The 24,433-nt window shown below is 36.1% G+C and overlaps 1 protein-coding gene across 3 annotated transcripts in view; it reads right to left on the bottom strand.

Annotated features, from left to right (window-relative positions):
- FZD3 (frizzled class receptor 3) overlaps positions 1–19,026 on the bottom strand; it is a 37,050-nt gene extending 18,024 nt beyond the window's left edge. The window contains exons 1-3 of one of the 3 annotated variants that reach the window (XM_063300508.1): positions 18,940–19,026; positions 13,972–14,078; positions 3,322–3,790 (exon numbers count right to left, since the gene is read on the bottom strand). In XM_063300508.1, the coding sequence (XP_063156578.1) occupies positions 3,322–3,510 (189 nt within the window). In that variant the 5' untranslated portion in view covers positions 3,511–3,790; positions 13,972–14,078; positions 18,940–19,026. The remainder of the gene's footprint in view (positions 1–3,321; positions 3,791–13,971; positions 14,079–18,939) is intronic. The other 2 variants (XM_063300525.1, XM_063300516.1) reach the window with 2 other exon arrangements.
- Between the last annotated feature and the right edge of the window lie 5,407 nt (positions 19,027–24,433).

Genomic DNA, 24,433 nt, shown 5'->3' with positions numbered 1-24,433 from the left:
TAACAACTGTGGGATTTGGTTAATGAGAGCGACTGGGACTGCAGCAATTGCTATTGCTAAGGGATGAGGTTGTAGTTCCTACTCAAAAGGCTTCCGGCTTCCAGTCCGTCAAGCACCCAATACTTTCCTTTTACCAATACCTTATATGTATTCCTTTTGTACTATATTTTATATCACATTTTCTTAAACTAAGATATGGGAGCACCTTTATTCAAATTTTACTGGACATCATAACCATACTTTATCATAATTTCAGATCAGCACTTTGAACTGAAAAAATATAGTATGTGGGGGTGTGTGTAGGACTCCACTGGGTTACTTAAAAATTACAGTGCATATTTCTCATGATCTTCAACACAATAATTATACTGTTAAGTATCTCCTACATTTTGAATTGGAGAGATGCCTTAGTATTAACTAGTACAATTAATACTAAGGCATCTGACTGGTTGACCCTAAAACAAAGCGAATGTTCAAATATGAAATTGCTTCAAAAATATATATTATTGGAATAAAACCTCCATATTTCATTTACCATCTTCCAATCAGCTTGCTGAGTGAGATGAAAGATGGAATAACATATCTCAAGGAAGTTGATAAAAGCACAAGACAAGCAAAAAACATGAGTAATGATTGAGGAAGGAACCAACTGTTCCAGAAATAATAAAAATACTAAAAAGAATTAAGCAAAAAGCAAAGCAGCTGTATCAACCAATTAACACACATTCCTAATAAAGACAACATGCTTAGAGGTATTTTTTATTCTTTTGGTAAATAAACAGTTCACAGTACTAACTGCAGGTGGACAGCTCTTCAGCTGGACAGCTCCTAGTTATTCTGCTTATACAAACTGGATACCTCAAATGGACCAATACCGGAACCCTAACATTTTATATAAAGAAGCCACAAAGCATCTTAACTTTCTCAAGCAATGAGGTGCTTTTTGGCAGCCTCAAATAATCATTAAAATTTAAGGGACAACAAGCAAACACAAACCTACAAAAGTGTACAAGATGGAAAATAAACTGTAACCAGTAGATAGTAAATGTATATTAGTCAAAGCTTAAGGAGTATGAGTAAAAAATTAGAAATAACTCTGAACCTTTGTGGGGGGGGGGGGAGTCTGTCTAAATTGCAGGATATAACAAGCAATCAAGCTTCTGTCTGTATTGGAATAATAAAATCATATCATGTAGATTGCTTTGGATTCAAAGCCAAAAAGCTGCTTCAGAGTAGATGTGGGCATACATGGCATACCTATCAGTACCTCCTTAAAGATGCTGCATCTTTTCCTGAGCCTGCAGAAAATACAAGCCCTGAAAAAAATGCAAATGAGTTAAAGGGGTGCTGATAGTGTGTGACAAAGTGCTTTGCAATGAGTGTGAACAGTACATTTTTAATACCAGCCAATATTGACTTTGATTTCCAAAGCACTAATAAGGTACTAATAAGGTACTTCATACAGCCAATATTGTTTGACATGAAATGACAGTACTATTGTGGCAAATCCTAGTACTTACCTCTTGTAAAATCCCCAAATTTCAGAGTGACATTTCATTTTGAAGATGGAGTGAGAATTTTTTTAAAAAAGGAATTAAATATGGGAGGGGAAAAAACAAAAAAATACATATTCTTCAGGCACATTTTCCCCCCAAAAAGCTTCTATATTCTGTTAGTGCAAAGTCAGAAAATTTTCCATATCTTAGATGAGTAGGTGATAATATATTCTTTCAGAATGTTTATTTTGCTGTTTATATATTGTAAATTGTTTGGGACATTTTTATAGAAGAATGTCATTTATAATTTTATCTAATCTACATCTGAGTATCCTCATTTTGATCTAATGTAGTAATTCTCATGGTACCAGGGTACCATGCAGCAGATAATACTGGCCTGTAAGGGTGAGGACAAAGACGCTAAGTGCAGTCATCAGCCTTCTATAGGCCAATGATTTTAAACAGAATCCAGTAGTGTATGTCTCCACTGAATATTCTTAAATTCTGCTTTAGAGGGTCTTTTGAACTTCCAGAACTGATTCTGAGAATACACATGGAACTTAAAGGAGGAAGGGCAAAATAAAGTATCACTGGAGGGGAGACATCATTTTACTGAAGTTAAATTCCATCAGGGTTCACACCTAGAGCCAGAAGTAAACCACAAATCTCCACACTTGCAACTTTTAATTCAGCTCCTGACTAGACTTAGAAGATACCCAGGCAATATTTGGAAGTATTGCAGACAAGAATAAAGCCTTGAACATTACATTGAACTGGCTACTGCAAGTCAAAGAAATCAGAGACTTTATACAACTATGCTGCAGAATTTAAAATCTAGGCTTCTTCCAACTATCTTTATAAATTAATATATATTTGGCAGGTGTTTGATAGCTTTGGAAAGTGGATGAGATATGTTTACTTGTTTTCTTTAGCTTGGAAAGAGGTAGTTCCTGCCTTACCTCTTACAGATTGCACTCTTCATTTTGGACAGAAAGAATGCTTATGGAATTGGTCTACATTACAACAGCTATAGGTATCAGAAAAAACAAGAAATGAAATTGGATTCTTTCATTTCCCCTCACTTCTTGGAAACAGTGCAGAAGTGATTAGTGAACAATAAAAAGGGTGTAAGGTACTAGCCACACCTCCTTCATTTCCCATCTGGTGCAGCTTAATATTTTTTCTTTCTCTCACGGCATACAACAATGCTTCCCCTACATTCTTCCCCATCAGCACTTTCATAATCAATATTTCCAGAAGAATCTTTGCAGCCTCAGTTACAACCCCATATGAAAATATATCCCCTTCCAAAAAGCCTCCATTCCAGCTGCAAATAGATTATTTTAAGAACAGAAATATTTGTTTTGTAAAGATCACCAACAACTTTATCAGTTACATGTCGTCCATCAAAGCACAGGGAGTACTTGTTCAACTCTTTACAATTCTTCAAGATCAAAAACTGCTCATGAGCAGAACTACCATATGTTTACTAAAAGTAAATATGAATAAAGCTGGTTCCAGATCTACTGTTACAGCACTAATCCATGACAGCCACATCTATCTACATGTTATATATTTTCATTTTAAGGAATTCTCATCACTCATTATATAAAAAGCCATTTTATACAAAAAAAAAAAATCCCCCCAGATCCAGAGTACACATAATCAAATGTGATGACCCCTCATAAAGGTTTCATGCTTTGTGAATACCCCCAAACAGAATAAAGGTAGCAAACACATTTATGTTCTTCTCTGTTCTGATAATTGTGAACAATTGTAGTGAAGATCTTGATTAACTATTTATATTTTGAATGAAAATACTTACCTCCATTGCTAAAGCTGCTGTTTGTTGATCATAATGATTCAAAAGGTTAGGCATAAATGTGGTATTGTATGGAAGATCTTGGCACATCCTCAGGATTATGGGTTCACATGAGAATAGGCTGTGGCCACCAGTGCATCTTGCCAGAACTGCCAAAAGCCAAAGATAATGGAACACCCAATTTACAGCCATTCTTCTGCAGCAGTCATGAGGGTCCCCAAATTATTTATCAGACATTGCTGGATTTCAACTTTTCATCCTAAAGTTCTCCAGAGACTGAATAACTTTTCACTCTAATAGATCTTAGCATAGTCCAGTAGAATACTTTTATTTCCAGAGCACTAATAAGGTATTTCATCTTGTTTTTTTTCTTCCATACCACCATGCAAGTTGTACTGTATCATTATAACATATTGACTAACCGCATTCCCAAACAGACTCCATGTTGACAGTCTCTTCTTCTATCAATAATCTAGGATAAGAACATAAATGCATTATTAAGGTTCAACATAGTATGCTGCTTAAAGTACTGGATGTGGACTAGAAGGACACAGGCTCAAGTCCCTGCTCAGACATGGAGTTCACTGAGTGACTTTAGATCAGTCATTCTTTTATAGCCCAACCTACCTTGGAGGGTTGTCATAGGGGTATAACTGAAATTCTTATGTATACTGTTGTGATCTTCTAAATAAACAGGGGATACAAATGCAACAAATAAAATACTTTGTTACTTATTAGATCTATGCAAAATATTTGGAAGGTGCATTACTGGCAATCCTGGTAGAATTGTCTTCTGTGTGTGTACATACAGGTTCACATGATATTAGTAGCCCCTGAAGCAATGGCATTAAGTCTTCAAGAGGACACAGCAGCTTGATGCTTTAAGCAGTATGTTCAGATGGGCACTTCAATTGGTTCATAAAGCATTACGCAGAATATTTCATATAGTTCAATACAGTACTTCTGAGCCCTAGTATTGAATTGTGCCACTCAATCAATCATTACCTGTTCTTATTCAGGCTTCTGGAAGCTAGGAAAAATGGATGTATAGACCATTGTACACCATCACAACACTCAAAAGTGAAATGAGAATAAATTTCCAGGGCCCTCTTGTGAACTTACTCATGAAATTCCGTTGTGTGTTTGTGTATGTATGTGTCTATACATACACACACACTTATATACATAAATATATTTCAATACAAACTACTGCCAAATCTAATTCCGTACTGTTTTATTACAGTTTATCTTTTATGCTAATCTCTGTGTAATGTTATATGGATTTTGTCATGAGTACAGATGGTGAGCAGGAGGAGGCCCCTATCCAGGGGGGAAAACGCATGTGTAGTTTAGAGACTTTGAGCTGTCATTCAAAGAAACCCAGAACAGACCTGCCTTGAGTTTTGGGTTTTATCTGTCTGGGTTTTCCCATGCTTCTTCAGTTTGGTAGGATTTTCTGTCTACAATAGCAGTTAAATAAAATACTAGAGACTTTCTCCTCGTCTCGGCGTGGTCTTTGCTTAGCCAGGACAGATTTTCCAAGACTATTTTCTTCTTTAATGTGCAAACACACAGAATTCTGGAATGCAATGTGCTCTTTCACTAAAGAGTTGGAGAAGGTATTAGATCAGGGTTCCTCAACCTTGCCAACTCTAAGCTGTGCGGACTTTAACTCCCAGAATTCTGGGTTGACATCCGCACAGCTTAGAGTTGCCAAGGTTGAGGAACCCTGTATTAGATGATTAGAACTATTTTCATTACATGAACTTTATCGTTTCTGCCTTTGTATCCTCCTCCTCCTAATCCAAAAAATTTGCCAAGACTCTACAGTAATAATCTTTTCTCTAATATCTTCATCAGAAGCCCCTGGGATTGCTCCAAGTCTCAAGCAAAATTCCTTCTCTCTCAATTCCACTAGAACCAAATTATCTAATTCTCTTTCCAGCTCTCTTCTGAATTCTGTCTTGCTCTGCAAAATTTCTACTTTGTCATTAATTTGTTTTACCTCTCTGAACATTTACTTTACAGAGCTTTCCATCTTAAACTTCTTTCATCTCTTCTTTCATCTTTACAAGTCTTTCATCCATCTTTTTTTCAAAAGCTGTCAATTTAGTATCAAGTGCTTCTAACTTATTACCCATTTGTTCAAATAATTTCTGCAGCAAATCTGGCATAATTCCTTTCTCTGCAGGTTGCTCTAACAATCCCCTCCTCCCCTCCATTCTTGCCAGTTTTCAAGTGGTTGCCATTCTGAAAGAGTCTCAAACAAGGGAAAAGGAAAAAGCTCCCCCCACTTCCCCCCCCCCCGTCTTTTGTCTTCCTGTGCCTTTAATACTTTCATCTCTAATGGCACTCTGTAGTTGCAGTCAACATCACAATCCACGTCTCCATAGTTACGATCACAGTCTGGCTCATATCATGCTTATCTTCTATTTTTTAAAATCCACCAATTTATTTATTTATTTATTTATTATTCAAATTTAATTACCGCCCATCTCCCCCAAAAGAGGGACTCTTTTGTCTATGCTCTTTAACAATAAAAAGCCCATTCCCAAGAAGGTCGGGTTCTTTTATCTAACTTAATTTAGTTGAAATTGTTCAAAAGCACTTTCACTAAAAAGTAATCTTTCAGAACTATCCCCTTTAACTGTTTTAAATTTTTTTTCTTCAATTCCTTGTTAAGCTTTTTGCCAGAAGTTCTTAAATCTTTAAAGCTGTTTTTTCCCCCTTATTACTTTGTAATCCAGAAAAACAATAACTCGCCAAGTGGAGTCTTTTCCTGCCATTCGGAAAAATCCCTCTTTAGCTATAAATTAATTAAATCCAAAGTGATTAAGAAATGAGGCGAATGAGCTTTATGTCCATATAGGCTACACCATGAGCTTAGATGGAATCCCTCACCTCCCAGCTGCTCCAAGGGATGTTTTGGTATACTTTGTCAGGAAGACGACAAGGGACCAAGTTTTGCAGCAGCATTTAATACCAGACTGAAGATAGAAAATACAGATATAATTGTTCTTACAGAAATCCCGATCAGAATCTTGTGTATGAGAAGAGTATTTTTTTTACTGCAAGATTAAAGCAAAAAAAGATCCCATTTTGTTGGGATAAACTGGAAGCTGTGATTTTTACATTTAAACAGCAGAGGTTTTGATTGAATTCTGTCCAGAAGGTGAGAGAATTTCTAAAAAAAATTCAAGGAAGAATTGGAGGAGATTCAAATAGAGGTATTAGAGGAGATTACACAAAAAATCCAACAGATGCAACAGGAAACTGAAAGGGATGATACTGAATTAGGAGCTACTGGTATTGATTTTTCTAAATTTTTGGCTTGATTATGGATTACAAATGTCTAACATGAAATATAAATGAGCAAACTCTCCCCAAAAGAGAAAAAAATAGTTCATTATTTGAAAAAGTTGAAACAAGTTATAATCTGCCTATAAGGGACACATATTAGAAAAAAGGATATAAAATATTTGATTTATAAAAAATTGGGTGAAGAATTTGTTTCAGCAGGAACAAAAAAGAAAAGAAACGGAATTGTTTTATATATTAATCCCCAACTAAAACCAAAACCTGTACTGACGATGAGCATGGTAGATTTGTTGGGGTGGAAGTTAATTTATATGGGACTAAGACTGTATGGGTGTTGGGAATTTATGAAGATAAAGTACTGTTTTATAAACAACTTATAGAGAGACTAATAGGCTTTTCTTATGAAAAATGGTGTTTGATGGGATATTGGAGTGATTTCCCCACAACTGAATAGAACTTCTGAGAAAAACATTAAAATCACTCAAGGCAAATTACCAAAAGTTTTTTTTTTTAATTTGATAGACAATTTAGGGCTGGTTGATATAATGGCAACTCAAGAGGGTACACCTATTTTTCAGAAAGACATAGATCCTTTTCAAGAATAGATATAATTTGAATTTCAAATAACTTGGCTATTAAGGTTTCTAAAGTAGAGATATTACCAAAGACTTTTTCAGATCATAATCCTATAAATTTGGTTTATAAAAGGAAATCCAGGTCCTTTAGATGGAGATTAAATGAAATGCTATTACAGAAGGTTGTTGTGGAGGATTGTAATAGAAACTAAAAGAATTTTTGAAGATAATTGAGGCAAAGGCATGATTTAACAATGGTTTGGGATGCAACTAAAGCTTTTATCAGAGGTCATTTTATACAATATAATTGTGAACTCAAAAAGAAGAGTAAAGAGAAAACACAAGCTATTTTGGATGAGATAAATAAAAAAGAATAAGAATTAAAGAAATTCCGAGAGAACATTAGTATTTCCCAACAAATCAAGCTATTACAGTGACAGTTATCTACTGTATGTTAACAGTAAGAGAAATGGAAATAAAAATGACTTATGCAAAGCCAAAAGAAAAAAACTGAGTTTGCAAATAAACAAAGGATATAAATATAAATTTATATAAATTATATAAATAGCTGGCATAAAAATTATGAAAAGAAAAAGAAAGGAAAATGATAGTAATTACAAGAAGAAGATACTGTATTAATGGACAATGTGGTCATACAGAAAGCATTTTATCAGTATTATTCTAATTTGTATAAAGGAAGTGACATCTCTTTAGAGAAAATAGATGAGTATCTAAGGAAACAAAATTTACTGAAGATTACAGAGGAAAAGAGACAAATTATGAATGGACATATAAGAATAAGGGAAGCTTCTGAAACTATAAAAAAGATTAAACCAGGAAATATGCCTGGACCAGACAGGTTATCAGATGTTTATTATAAATGTTTTGAGGATAAACTTTTACAACCTCTATAAAACATAATGAATTCTATCTTACAGGGAGGAAAAATGCCAGAGGGTTGGAAAGAGGCTAATATAGCACTAATACCTAAAGAGGGACAAGATTTGACTTTAACAAGAAACTATAGACCGATATCACTATTGAATAATGACTACAAGTTGTTCACAATGATTCTAGCTGATATTGAAAATAATTTTGCAAGGATTTATTCATGAGGATCAATCTGGGTTCTTACCTAGAAGATAGTTAAAGGACAATGTTAGAAATGTGTTGGACATTTTAGAATATTTGGAGCAATATAATGAAAAACAAGCTTCATTGATCTTCTTAGATGCAGAGAAGGCCTTTGACAATTTGAACTGGGCTTTCTTGTTTAAAGTATTGGAAGATATGAAGTTTGGAGAGAATTTTATAAAATGGGTAAGATTGATTTACACTTCACAGAAAGCACAAATAATCGTTAATAGAGATCTAATAAAACCATGTGAGATACAAAAAGGAACAAGACAAGGTTGCACATTGTCCCTTCTCTTGTTTATTTGAGTTCTTGAAATACCGAATAGCGATATAAGACAAGATGAGAGAATTGTGGGAATAAAGATTAAAAAAGAGACTTATAAGTTAAGAGCTTTGGCAGATGACTTGGTGTTGGTTCTAGAAGATCCTTTAAACGGAATTGAAACATTAATGAGTAAATTAAAAGAATTTGGTGCATTAGCAGGATTTAAAATTAATAAACAGAAGACGAAGATGTTAACAAAAATATGAAGATACAGGATCAAACAGAATTGATGAACAAAACGGGTTTAAGATTGAGAAGGAAGTAAAATACTTGGCTATTACTATGACAAATATGAATTCTATGTTACTTCAAAATAGTTATATTAAGAATGAAGTTAAAAAAGGATATGTTAAGATGGGAGAAACTACAATTGCCTTCCCTGAGGAGAATTTCTGTGATTAAGATTAATGTTTTGCCTAGAATGTTTTTGTTTTAGATAATACCTGTTTTGACAACTGATGCACCATTTAAACAATGGCAGAAATGTATCTCTAAATTTGTGTGACGGGGAAAAAAAATGAGTTAAATATAAGGTGTTACAAAATGCAAAGGAAAGAGGAGATCAGGTTTACCTGATCTGAAATTGTATTTTGCAGCTTGTTGCTTGGTTTGGATGAAAGAGTGGGTGTTGCTGAGAAACAGAAGACTTTTGGAGTTAGAAGAACATAACCTGAGATTTGGGTGGCATGGATATTTGTGGTACAATATAGTTAAGGTCAACTAAGATACCTCAAATGGTCTAACTTACAGAATGCATCCAAAATCCGAGACCCATCACTCCTGTGGAATTGAAATTTGGTAAATTTTATAAAACAGTTTATGATATAAAAATTATCATAAAACATTTTATGACATAATACAAAATGTCATAAAACATTTCCTGTGGTCAGCTCCTGATGTTTGACTGTGCTATTCAGTTCAACGTTGGCTACTTTCAAGGCAGATACATCTCTGAGTGTCTCCCTGAATTTTTAATAACTTTTCCAGTATATTAGAAGCTCTGCCATTGTTGAATGCATTGAGGAATCTGCTAAGGAAATATCTCTGACATGATGACCCAGCAGGTCACAGGTTGCCTAGTTGTACTTATAACTGCTGTAAAGAAAATCGGAAGCTACATCTTTGTATTTTCTTTCCCTCTTTATTTTTGCACTTTTAGCTCTTTCTTTGATCTTTTTCTTTTTCTCTTACTTTATATTAGTTTCTATTAGTTTATCTTCTTTTTAAAAAGTTTTATTTAAAGTATATATTAAAAAAGAACTAATTTCATTACATGTAAAAATCAGTATGAGTTACACATTGTAGGATCAGCATATAACAACACAACAACAACTACTACTACTATTGTTATTTTCCCCTTTGAAAGCATATCTAAAAGCAGAAGAAACACAATGAAAGCACTAAGCATAGAATTTTGAAGACAGGGGAAATATGAAGCATAACTAAATGGTAAGAATACAGTATTTGGTTACAGGAAGCCATCTATATCATGTGGCATTAAATTCCATAATTTAATGTAATGCGATGCAGTGCTTATCTGTCCTGAGTCCCCCACTGTTCAGCTGTATCATAGAAGTCCTTCTAATACTGAGAGGTAGTAAAATTCTGTCTACCTTCCATACATTATGTACTATTGTATATCAGATATGAGACTTCAACTGGAAAACAGCATAGGAAGCAAGAAATCTTCCATAGTCTCATTGACTTGACTGGATGCAACCACTCTGCCTGTGATATTAAAAAACAGAAGGAGACAAGCCAGCAATTCTAATCATTATCAGTCTCCCATGTTACATATACTTTACCCTAAATTTGTGTGTACATTGTATGTTTAATGTTTAAATTAAAACTATTCATGCTACCTATGGAGAATCCCAAAGTAAAGGGGTGGTCAAGGAAATATGGTACCATGTGAATAGGTTTGACCAAATTAAAGTCAAATGTACAATAAGTCAGGAATTTCATGTTTATTTCACCTAAAATTATCATTTTCATAAAATTTTTACTGTCTTCTGCAGTCATGCCTTTCTGAATCCGTATGCATAACATGACTTACATGATATTATATATGATACATTATGGCATGTTTTAACAAATTATTAGTGCTTGGACTAACAAATTATCTTCAGCTTAGAGGGAGAGAAGTGAAGGAGAACTATTCCATGTTAAAGAACTAAGCACTGATTCTGAACCTGCCATTTTCTTCCTACTTCCTCAGCTTTCTCCTTGTGTGTTTCATGACTTTAGGATGCTTAGCTTGAGACAGGACTAGTCTTGCTGCTGATCTTTTAAGTTGATCTTGAAATACTTTCAGTTAAAAAGCTAGATATGTTTCAAAAAAATATAACATGTGGCACCAGTAGCTTAAATGGTCAGTCAGGTTTCAGGCCTGGATATGGAACAGAAACAGCATTGGTCACACTTATGGATGATCTCTGGTGGGAGCGGGATGGAGGCAGTGCGTCCGTCCTGGCTCTCCTTGACCTCTCAGTGGCTTTCGATACCATCGACTATGGTATCCTTTTGGGTCGGCTCAGGGAGTTGGGGGAGGGCGGCGTGGTTCTGCGCTGGTTCACCTCCTCCCTCCAGGGCCAGTCCCAGTCGGTGCTAATAGGGGAGGAGAGATTGGGCTCATGGCCCCTCCTTTGTGGGATGCCGGAGGGGTTGATACTCTCTCCTCTCCTTTTTAACATCTACATGAAACCGCTGGGCGAGATCATCCGTCTCCATGAGATGAGGTATCATAATATGCTGATGATACTCAGTTATACATTTCCATCCCGGGGGAAGTAAGTGATGCTGTGGCTGCCCTTTCCAGATGCCTGGGGGCTGTGGGGGCCTGGATGGGGAACAACAGGCTTGGGAAACAACAGCTGAACCCTGGTAAGAAGGAGTGGCTGTAGGTTAATGGCCCTTCGGCTCCCATAAATTTGCCATCTTTAGTTCTGGATGGGGTCGCGCTGCCCCAGACAGACCCGGTGCATAACTTGGAGGTCTTCTTGGACTCAAGACTCCTGCTGGAAGAGCAGGTGGCAGTCCTGGCCAGAAGGGCCTTTGCACAACGTGTTGCGTGCCAGTTACGCCCCTTCCTGGAGTGAGAGGCCCTCCGAACAGTCACTCAGGCCCTGGTCATCTCCCATATAGACTACTGTAATGCATTCTACATGGGGCTACCCTTGAAGAGTATTCAGAAGCTTCAGCTGATACAGAATGCAGCTGCGTGGGCGATCTTAGGTGCTTCAAGATCAGCACATATAACTCCTTTGCTCCGCAAGCTGCATTGGGTGCCAGTTTACTTCCAGGTCCAATTCAAGGTGCTGGTTATCACCTTTAAAGCCCTACATGGCATGGATCCAGGTTACCTAAGGGACCATCTCATCCCCATTACATCAACCCGTCCCACCCGGTCATGCACAGAGGGCATGCTGCGGACCCCGTCTGTTAGAGAATTCCACCTGGCGGGGTCCAGGAGGCAGGCCTTCTCTGCAGTAACTCCTGCCCTTTGGAACATCCATCCCCCAGAAATGAGGCCTCCTTCCTCCTGGACTTCAGAAAACAATTGAAGACCTGGTTTTGCTACCATGCCTGAAGTGGGGAGAGGAAGAGCCATTCTTGGGGCTGGCTGGTTCCCTAGTCCTGCCTGGGACCAGTCTTACTGCCTTATGGGCTGAATTAGATCTGCTGTTACTTGGATTTGACTGTATTTTACATATTTATTGATTATTTGTACTATTTATGTTTTTATTGAATTTTAAATCGTTTTATTGTGAACCGCCCAGGGTCCCCCAAGGGTGGGAGATGGGCAGTGATAAAAATATGATAAATAAAAGGCTTTAAAAGGGGGCTGGACAAAATTTATTTATCAAACTTTATCACTGCCCATCTCCCCCACCTGGGGGGACTCTGGGCGGTTATGCATGGAGAATCATGGCTAGTAATTATTATAGGCAATACAAAATGCTGGGGAATAATAGTATGACTAGACTACAGGTAGTCCTTGACTTACAACCACAGTAGGAACTGGAAAATTTGTCGTTAAGTGGTGTGTTAAGCAAGGCATCATGTGACCGCACACAATTTTTTGACATTCTTTGTGGCAGTCATTAAGCGAGGCACACGATCGTTAAGTGAATCACACAGTTGCTTGTTGATTTTGCTTGTCGGAAGCCAGCTGGCAAGGTCTCAAATGGCAATCACTTGACCCTAGGATGCTGTAATTGTGTGTAAATACATACTAGTTGCCAAGTGCCCGAATTCTGATCATGTGACCTTGAGGATGCTGCAATGGCTATAAGTGTGAGGACCACTTGTAAGTCACTGTTTTCAGCACTGTCATAACTTTGAATGGTCTCTAAATGAATGGCTGTAAGTTGAGGACAATCTGTATTGTCTTCATGCCCATGAATTTTCAAAAAATATCTAGTTGGTCACTAGAGGAAACTGGATGCCAGACTAGATATGTTAAACTAATTAAGCTCAGTTATGTTTACATGCTATTTTCCTATATAAGTTTGGAAATAGGATGACATTCCTCTGAAGTTGAGTCCTCAATGCTAAACAGTCCCTTCACTATAAATACTAACATAGCAAAGAAGTGCACTATGAGAATTCTCTTTGTCATGCTTAATAGTTAACGGTAGCAAATGAAACAATCTGCGTTTTTTTTCATTTAGAACAAAATAACACAGCACTGTAAGAGTTTATAAAATGATGTGGCAAAACTTAATATAGTTATCTACTATATTTACCTAATAAGGTAAACTAGGAATTTTTTTCCATTAATAATTTACCATTAAAGCAAGAAGTTTGTTTCAGATTCACTGAGAAAATATAATCAACACATAAGAATCTTCTCTCTTTAATATAATTTGGAAGTAGGAGTGACCTAAATTCAGGACATCTTTCTTTCAGAGAAATATACTGGGCCTTTCACATTAGAATTAGTTATTAGTATATATTATATATTATATAATTAGTATATATTAAATATACTGGGCCTTTCACATTATTAGAATTAAATTCCAATAGAATTTACTAGTAGAAGGTTCAGGACGTAGGAGTTATATCTTAATTTTCTTATTTTTTAAGTATCTAACTTTCATATCTAATCACATAAAGATGAATTATTAAAAAACTATGCTTTAAATATAGTAGTAAGTGGAAAAACCAATCATTTTATTTTCAGATACAGGTGCATGTTCAGACATAACTAGTATAGTATAAACAGAAACCTAGTATCTATATATAGTAAAGATTTTTGTGCCAGTTCAGAATATTGTTCTGTTATTAAATACTTACCAGTAAGGTCAGATGTTCATTCCTTCTTTTTAGGGATCCATATATCTAAGCTGCACTTGTATTGGATTGCTCTTCAAATAGAGGGTACTGCGACATAAAGGACTTATCTGTAAAGAACAATACATGATTGTTCTAATTATAATATAAAAAATTAAGGATGAGATCAGATATCCTCTCATAATGGTTTTTGCAGAACTAGTAAAGCTGTTCGTGGATTTTTCAGACTGCAGATGATGGAATGGGATCTATGGTTAGAACCTCATTCCTGTGGACAGCTTAATATAGTGATGTAAGAACTCTCATGTAATTCAAAAAAGGCCTAACTAATCTACCATCCTATGATTCAGAGAAGCCAAGAATACGCTTACTTCCAAAGTTTCTTCTCAGGAAGTTGTATTCAAGAGCATAATGTGTCTGGAATAGCAGGTGATTTATTATTTATTTATTTATTAAATTTATCCACTGCCCAATCTCGTTCAGTGATGACTCTGGGCAGCTGATATTAATGGCTACTAGCCATAATGATAAATAACAAGGATAATATAAAGTTCTGTATAAGGAGGAAAACTGTTGGATTATATATTATAAATTCAAGATAACGTACCAACTGCCTTCCACCATGCACAGAAACATCCAAAAAATCATAGTTAATGGAGTGGAAGGTAATAATTCTAGTCTTTACTTTCTAGTTGCATTCACTTTCACCATCCCTCTCAAAACTCAACTTTACTTATGAAGGTTCTTTCCTCCAAAAGGAAGTAAGTTCTGCCTAGAAAACAAATCTGGCATAAGAAGATGGTAGTTGGCACATTCATACAGACTGGCTGGCAAATCTATGTCATCTGTGCTGAGTCTCAATCTCAGTGATCAAAAGCGGCAGACACAAATTTTAATCTGCTGTTAAAACTTCATTTATTCTCTAAACATATTTTAATACCACTCTATATGCAAATATACCTCAAAGCACCTGTCATAATAGAAAATGAAATAAAAATAAATAAAAATATAAAATTATATTCATTAAGGATACGGGAAGACAAAAGAGTGAATGAAATATTCATTCAACATTCAGTTAGCAGAGGCTTGGGAGAAGAGATGAACCCAAGATTCCAGAGTGTCAGAACAATCACTGAGAAGGCCTGCCTGTGAATAACTGTGAGGATGTCACCAGCAGAATCTCTCTGCTAAATCTTAAAGATTAATCAGGTCTGCAATGGTGAAGGCAGGTACTTAGATATACTACTCTCAAGTTGTTTAGGTCCTTACATAAGGAAAATTTTGAACCTGGCTTAGTAACCAGGTATAGCCTGTGGGGAGATGGGCGATGATAAAATTTGATAAATAAATAAAAAATAGTGAGTGTATGTCCAGATGTTCCCATTCAGCCACCTGCTTGCTGCATTCTGTGCCAGTTGTAGTTTCCAAATCAAGTTCAGCAATAGCTTAACATAGAGCACATTATTAAAGTCTAAACTCAAAGTTACTCATATGTAACAATATTTGGGCAGTCATGTCTAGGAAAGAGTACAGTTGACACTCCTCATGGTGACAGTCATTTGCGCTTCCAGTAAGAGTAATGGCTCTGTATGAACTCCCAAACTACACACTTGTTCCATCTATGGGAAAGTTTGCAGGTCTCATGAATAGTTTATGGAATTTTTACAATTTTACTTCTTTGGGATTCTGGCATATGGTAAGGAAATACTGTAAGACATTTCAAGTGGGCAAGTATAATTTGAAATTGATGAAGTTTGAGCAGTTATTTTTAAATTCACAGCATTTCAGAAAGAGGAGGACACATTTAAGCCATAAATATAAGAATAACATTTCTGTAATTTACTACTATTCCTATTCATTTTTCTATAACAAGACTGTTTTCATTTTGTTTTGGCCGCTGCATTTGGTCTTAAGATTACATCCTGGAAATTGACCCAAAATCCCACAGGAGGCCAACAACCACCTGGCCCCAATAAATCATATGAATTGACAGCTAATATAAAACTTTCCTACTTCAATTTCTAAGAGCAACATCAGCTTTTCAATCTCTTCACAATCATTTAAACAGTGCTACCATGCACAATATTTTACCCCATCTACAGCATAATCAGGTATATGCTAACTTAGATCATATATGATAGTTAATATAGATCATCTGACTACTCAAAAAATTAACTCAGTATTCCTGTATATTATTGAGACAATTCATATAATCACTAACGATGGTGATAACAAATCTCTGGAACTTAGAGGAAGATGCATTCTATCAGTCATTAGCGGTACAATATTTTAATGTTTCAACAGTAAAGTGCTAGTTGTGACAATTATTTCAATTGCAATTTAAGTATGAAAGAACAATTAATCCAGTGACATAAGTAGGAAAGAGAAATCAGATCTCTTAATTGTCAAACTAATCTATCCCTGAAGGTACATACTTTCCCTACCTCCATCATCCTGATTCTCACTGTGCAAAAAGTAATATATTAACTGCAGGTTTATTCTATTCTTGTATCTATTGTCTTGCTTCGAAAAGAAAACAGAAGCACAGAATGGAGTATAATCTCTTAAAATGACCAAAACACCTAGACCAGTGATTCTCATATTGTGGTCCTCAGATGATCAGTGGTCTGCAGAGATCTACCAGATTGTCAACAACAGCTTCTCCACCATGGTCAGTGCCAGTCAAAAGCCTAAACCAAAGTCTGCAAACCACCTCAATGCCCACCTCCCTAGATTCCCTGCAAGTCAGCTAGCTCATGAAAATGAATCAATGGCTGAAAAAAAGTTAATTGAAGCATACAGGTGATAAAAGTAGCAACATGAACACCAGAATTCAGAAAACTGACAACATCAAATAGATCTCAAGTACAGTTACTGTGAGTCTATAAGTGGATGCAAACTGGAACTGTGATCTTGCACAAGCAAGGCAAAAAGAAAAATACAAATAGGAAATACATAGATGAATGTTAATAAAGGACTTAAGATAGAGATCTGCTTGCCCCAAATCCCTTAGTACTCAGATTTCTACAGGAGAACATTCTATCACGTTTGTGCTAAAAATTAATATTATGGCATTGAATATTCAAAATAATCCAAGAATTAAAGGCATACTTAATTTTGGATTACTTTTTGGTTGAAAATTTAGTTTAAAATGGCTTTTAAACAGAGAGGGCAGTGAGGCATACACAAATGTGACTATAGTCATGATCTTATTCACTCAAAAATTACTCTTACTTTTATAGATGAAAATATAGAGAGGGGGTGTTTAATTGGGCAGTTCTTGATTTCCAAATATTTATTTAATAGTCCACAACTGCAGAAAGTTTGAATAATAGTGATTTAGGAATCTTTCATTGCATCACTGGAATGAAAAGAATAATTCACATTAAATAATCTTTATAGGGCTCTCCTATAATCTCTTCCAGGGAATTATCTCATAAACTAAAAAAGGAAATTCATTCTGTATGCTGACATTTACTGAAGTGAAAAAACTTTCCCACACATGTTCCTTGGTACTCAATCAATGCATCCTATGGAAGCCAGTTAAATTTAACTAATAATTTTCGCCTTCTACATTTGAAATGCTAACCTACCTCAATTTCTTTGCATATTTCATATTTTAGTTTTCCTATGAAGCAAGCACTTTCCTCTATCATTATGGGGGAGGAATTAAAGTAGGACAAAAGTGGCTAGGTTATGTAAAATACATTAGCTGCTAGAATGGTGGGGACAACGGAGGAAGCATTTCTGCAGTATTAAGGAGTCATAAGAACAGGAAAATTGTTTTGCTGGATCAGAGGACCCTCTCACTTCACAATTCCTTTTCTAGCAGCAGTCAGACTGAAAGGCAATCCACAGAAAGGGCATCTTCATCTATTCCCCATTTGTCTTTCTTAGGGAAAGAGCAAGAAGCCAAGGGATCTTCTTTGCATTTGTTGTTGTACACAAAGAAAAGCAATGAGTTACTAGTGATGATTTGGAATATCAATTTCTCAACAGAAACTATTAAGTTATTTTCCACTTTATCTGAAAAGGTTATTCTAAAACAACTCTGCCCCAGGATTACTTCTAGCCCCTGCAAAATGTTGAAAATAATTCAGTGGAAATTCCTCCTTATTTCAGTACCTGCATATGAGAGGCTAGTGGAAAACCAAAAAGAAAATTGTGAAGAAAGGGGGGGGTTCCTTAATTGCTATTTTTTTTTCCTGATGAGGACAGAGGTTCAGCACAAGCAAGCTCAGTTACATTAATTAAAAGGTCTGACCTTTAATCAAATATCACTTTAAAAATCTTATTACACACATTTTGCATTAATTTTTTGACAGCCACTTTGGAGGCCTATGCTCAGACAAAATAGCCAGATATAAAAAGCTTTAGGTAAAATTACTGGTGACATTAAACAATAACTATTATTATTTCACGATGTATCTGCTCCGTCCTATCCACTAGGACTGGGAAAAACAAAGACAAAAAGACTCCACTAATCCCTTTCCTTTCTTTCCCATCTACAAAGAGCATAATCGGGTATTTACTTCATTTTTCTTGTCTCAGTCCCAAGCCCACTTTGACCTGAAGATATACGGGAGTGTGGGAGAGACAGAGAAGGGCCGGAGGAGCGGGGGTCGGCAGGGAAAGAGGGAGATACCTGCAGCCTCTTTCTCTAACCTCCTCTGGCATGAAAGGAGAGGCTGAATCAGGTTTTCATTGTCCTAAGAGGCGCGCAGAAGAAGGCAAACAGCCCTTGATTACTGAGGTTGAGGATGCTAGTCACTGTAGTCCAACACAACTGGCCTAGGCTGGGAGACATTTACTATAGGGCGAGAAAAACTGGTCTCCACACAAAAGAAAAAGAAAGCCGGGCGCTCACACCTCTTCTTGGAAGGGAATTAGAGGCTCCTCCTTTACTACCGGCTCAGGAACGAGGAGGAGGAGGATGCAAGACCCCTGTCCCTTTTCCCCGTCACTGTTTACCTGCCTCCGGATCCTTTTCCTCCTCCTCCTCCAGGTGCCTCCGCCGCTCCAGGTCCATCGAGTACAATATCCCAAAGAACTTCCTCAACGACCGCCGCGCCTTTTCTCCTCACACTCTGCCCCGCCCCCTCACGAGTCTTGAATGCGAGGGGGGGCTAAGAAAGAAGAGAAAAAAGTAGCCAATGAAATCCCGAATCATTGCCGCCACTCTCGCTTGGTTGCTAGGTAGAACAAAAGAAGGGGGGAGGACACTGTGTTTCCGATGGGCCTCTGCAACTAGGCAACGGTTTCCATGGCGAACAGAATCAACTCGCAGACGGCGGTGGAGGAAGAAGTACTATAGAAGTGATTAGGCCGTTGTGGAGCGTGAGTGGTGGGGGAGTTTTGGAAGAAGGCAACCACGTCCTTAATCGTGCTGAAGCGTTTAAGGTTCAGATAGAGCAGGTGAGAGCTTGTATGGTGGCAAGCCAGTCACCCAAACCTTGGCGCTTTACACGGGACTGGATAGTTCTCCTCATCCCTTGTCAGCATCTTTGTATCTTCCAAATGGCTTGGGTTACAATCCCCATCACCCTCAATCAGCATGATCGCAGCTTCCACTATCTCCAGATGGCAGTCGGTGTGTCTGCCATTTGTAATCTATGATGATGTATATGACTGGTAATGGCTTTCACGTGGAGCCAGAAGTATGGGTGAGAGCCGGGGCTGGTGTTGTATCAGACAGAAGTAGTAGTACTTAATGTGTGAAGAAGTAGTTGACCTTCTGAAAGTTGTTGGACTCCAGCTGCCATCAGCCACAGCCAACATGGTACAAGATTGTGAGAGTTATGTCCAGCAATACATGCGGATGACACAAGGTTCTCTCCACTGTCTTAACATATGTGATACAATTTTTAATTCAATGCTGCTAATTCTTTGTTTTGCTTTGTTTGAAATTATAGCCTATGTTTAAAAGGTGATTGTTACAATGCCTGCTTTTATGTTGGGGAAATATGTGTAGGTAATGATTTATATTATTTTTTTTCTTTGTTAGCTGCTTTGGACATATTTTATAGAAAAAGGAAATAGGAGATATTGAATAGAAAAAAGTAATCAGGTTAGGACCTCAGGTTCAAATGTTGGTGATCTTGGAAAGCCTTTTCTCTTACATCTGTATCTGTTTGACACTGTCGATGGGTAGGTGGGTCTGCTGCTCTGAGCATCTTGAAGAAAAGATGGAATAGAAAATGGAGAGTGGGATAATTACCTTCTGAAGCACATCTAGAAATATTTATATAGATAGATGTTAGAGTAGTCAAAATTATTTAAAATAATTATTTATTAGTAGTAGTATTAACAATATCAGGGTTTTTTTTAAAACAGTAGCATTATTCACATATTGCTTACAAACATGGAGAAAAGAGGTCTGTATATCCTCCGTTCTTTGTTTGTTTTTTAATGTAAAACAAAACCAGGGGAGGAAAGAGAAGTGGGGCATTTTATTTCTTCAGTTTGATATATAAAGCTCATATATGAGAACTATCCAATGCTTCCTCAAATTTTAATTCAGTACTATATGCATCAAGGAGCAAAATATTGTAAGTATGGAGTTTTAATTATTTACTTTTATTACATCTCCAATTTATAAAGAACACAAACTATATTTTTGGAGCAAAAAGTACATTTTCTTTATTTGAAAGTAATCTAAATGTGTATTAGATATCATCTAGAACAGCCTTTTTCAACCTTTTGACCCTGGAGGAACCCTTGAAATATTTTTCAGGCCTCAGGGGACCCTGCACATTCAGGCTCAAATATAAGCCAGAAGTCACAAAATTATTATATTCATTTCATGTGTAGGCCTGTATATATGCATTAACAGTGTTCTTAAACTAAAAATAAAGAATGAAACTTGCCTCTTTAATGTGAAGTTGCCCGAATTTGAAATATTTTTTTAAATAAATCATGATCTCTCAGGGAACCCCAGTGACCACTCGTGGAACCCTAGGGTTCCACAGAACCCTAGTTGAGAAACCCTGATCTAGAAGGGGTTTTCCACCTTATATTTGAGGAATTATGTTTCTAATCTGCAGTATTGTAACCGTATATATTAAAATACTATCTTTACTATTGTTAATTATGCTGGTGCATCTTTGATGACAATGAGTATGTGAAAAGCTCATTGTCCAATGAGATGCAAACCTCATTTTTTCTCTGTTGGAATCGGGGGGGGGGACAATAGCGGGGGGGGGACAATAAATACAGATATCAACTTCAACAAATAAATAATGTCAATATTTAAATTAATAGGTCATTTTTTACTTGTTTTCAGAGACCTAACCTGGGAGGGGAAACCCAGTGCCAGAACACCACTGCTGTCAACTTTCAAGGCCACTTTTCTTGACATTAGAAAACTATCAGGTAGGCCTGAAATGGTGCTGTCTGAATTGGGCAAGAGCCTAATCTTTAGTTTCAAAGTCAATGTCATAACCTCCCAAAAGGGAGACCTTTTGTCTAGATTAAGAGATTCATAATACTAGGGACACTCCATAAGAGCATATTTGTCTATGACATCTACCAGTGGAATGGATTTCTCTTACACATGCTTCAGACTGTTCTGCTGGGTTGGGGAACCTGTTGAAGCAGATTTGAGGGGACAGGGAAGGGTTCTGCTTCATCTGTTCATGTTAATATTAGATACAGCCATCAGTAGCCTTGCCACATTAGGATCTGAAAGCTGAGATGACATGCTTAAGCCTATAACCTGCACATAATCTTCCTAAAGAATAAATCAGCGGCACACAAAAAAGATAAATAGATATATTAGTGGATGCTCAATTTGCCTCCCTTAAAAAAAAGTTTAGCAGGTGTTTAAACATAAGATTCTACCACAATATGTACATTTTTCCATGAATGAAGGAATCAGTATCTTTAACCCATTTTTCCATACTGTATATATTCTGCAATATATGTGGACAAATTAAGTGCTGTTTAAAAAAAATTCCAAACAAATAAAGATCCTTGTGTTTGCTAAGATTTCCACAGTTAAGAAATAATTCTCAAGTTGAGCCCAGAAGTGAACTGAATTCTAAGCTATTTCTTTCTAGTCTATAAAAGAAGCAAAGTTCCATTCCCATTTCCTTATAACTCACATTTCCTTATAAGTCATTACAATTTTTTGTAATTAAAATCTAAGTTTTTGGGGTCAAGAAAAATTGCTGAATAGTTTACAAGCTTTCATGAAATGACATGAAGATAGAAAGATTAGAGTGATCCCTTAAAATTTGTTGCATAATAAATACAATTGGTAATTAATTTATATTACCAATTGTATTTATTATGCAACCAATTCTGAAGGAAAATCACCTGTTTAAATCATGCTTCATGTATACACAAAGTGAATAAATTTGAATTAACTATATTTGAAAATTCTTTAAGGACTCTAATGTAAGATAAACAAAATATTCTGGATACTACCAACCCTCCCACGTCTTTAATACTTCATCAGTGTTGTTAGAACCCAGTGGCATCCAATCTAAACTTTTCTATTTTATAAATGCCAAATTTATATATTAAAGAACTTAAGAATATAAATTTCAAATGTATCAATAATACATAAAGTAACATCTGAATACAAAATCAGCCTTGCCTAAACTAATGTCTTATTATGCATATTTTCTAATAGCATAAGGGAGCCTTAAATGTATAATTCTAAAAGGAATTAAGAGTGACAATGACTTGTTTATTCATCATGTCAATACCTAATATAGTTTGAGGCAGCTTAGTATGTTGCATGAGCCCAGTCACTGTGGTTATTCAGTAAGCCACAGTAAACAAAACAAGGTCATTCACTGTTAGTGTTAAATAATAATTGAGGGGCACATATACTTGTCCAAGTTTCAAAACCTTGAAGTACTTCTCAAAATATTCAGTAACCCCAAGTATATCAAAACTCTTTCCTGTGTACAAAGAAATAATTGCAAGTGGATTGTCCTCATTTTAAGATAAAACCGCTATATCAATTAGAAGTGTAACAAATACGGAAGGCTAATAAATAAATAACATTTATTTGTAAAATAAATTACAAATAAAATCACAAAATTGTTGTTTTCAGGAGAACGTTTGCAAGCAGATGCTGCAAGGCTGCATTCTCTGCTTTCCTAATTCAGAGTTAGTTTGCAAATCTGTGATGCAGAGATTTCTGCTCGTTTTCAAATAAGTTTCAATATTTTATTTCAATATTATATTATTCTTGATTTCAGCTGCTGTAAGAAAATGCATGCTCTCCAGTTACCATCATAATATAGCTTATAGTGAATTCAGGTTCTCCCAGATGGAAGGTTCCTAGTTAGATTCTGTTTTTTCCTTCTTAATGGATTTTTATGGGGAGAACAAAAGGTTTGATTGTTTGAAGTATATAGCCACCCACTAATGGAAGGAATGAGGAAATTGAGAAAGGTTACATAGAAGACAACATCCTGTATATAACATATAAAATTATATTAAAGGGTCAAAGTGATTGCTGAAGAAAGCCTTATCTTGAAGCCAGCACTCCCTTCCTCTTTTCTTAGTGCAAACTTTATATAGGCAAAATTACCCTACCCACATACAAGGGGAAACTGCCCCCCTTTTGTTTACATACTGTATCCTATGTTGATGGATATTTTTCTTCCCTGTATTTTGAAGTCATAAACCAATAAAAGACAATGTGTAGGAAAAACAAAGGAATGGAATCAATCCCAGGATTATATATTAACTGATGAATTGTACTGCCTTGAATTAAATGCACTGATTTATCCAATCATTTAAAATACAGACTCTTACTTGTAAAGCCTGTGTGTCTTGGAAGCCCCAGTTTAACATTTCTGCTGAGTTAAACCAGGATTAACCCAATAGAGAAAATCAATCTAATGACCTTAGTTAATATGATACAAGCATTACGGTAATTAATCTTTCTTAAACACTATTAAATTATGTCTGTGAACAGCTTTCCTTGGCTCCTTGCCTTTCTATAGGATTTATTGGGACTTCCGATTCCAGTCTTTTTATATTGTAAAGTGACCCAGCTAAAATACTGTGGAAACCTTGTTGTCCCATTCCCTAATTACGGCTGTGCTAATCCTTCAAAAAATGTACTGCACAACACATGGGAATACATTTTGAATTGTTAAAGCAGCCTTACATAGAGGCATCTGCAAGCTGCTTATGAAGCAGTCATGCTAGCCAAGGGAAAGATATGGCTGCTTTAATAATTTGAAGAAAAGTGTTTCATATGTTTAGTTGTGTGTTGAAAAACATCTCTTTGTAAGGTTTTGTACAACCCTACTATTTACAGTAGAGAAGCACAAACAAATACCAAAGGATTCCTAACAAAGGCTATAGTATACCAACCCAATTATAGCTAGTTTGACATGACATAATAAAATAATTACAATTTGTAACATGTATGATATTTTCAGGTTTCTAGGAATCACAGTCTAATTCTGATATGATTTTGATGTAACATGTATTCTTA

Source organism: Candoia aspera, chromosome 1 (assembly GCF_035149785.1).
Source record: "Candoia aspera isolate rCanAsp1 chromosome 1, rCanAsp1.hap2, whole genome shotgun sequence".
NCBI lineage: Eukaryota > Metazoa > Chordata > Lepidosauria > Squamata > Boidae > Candoia > Candoia aspera.
Note: the sequence above shows the minus strand (reverse complement) of the source record. Positions and strands in the feature narration are given on the sequence as shown.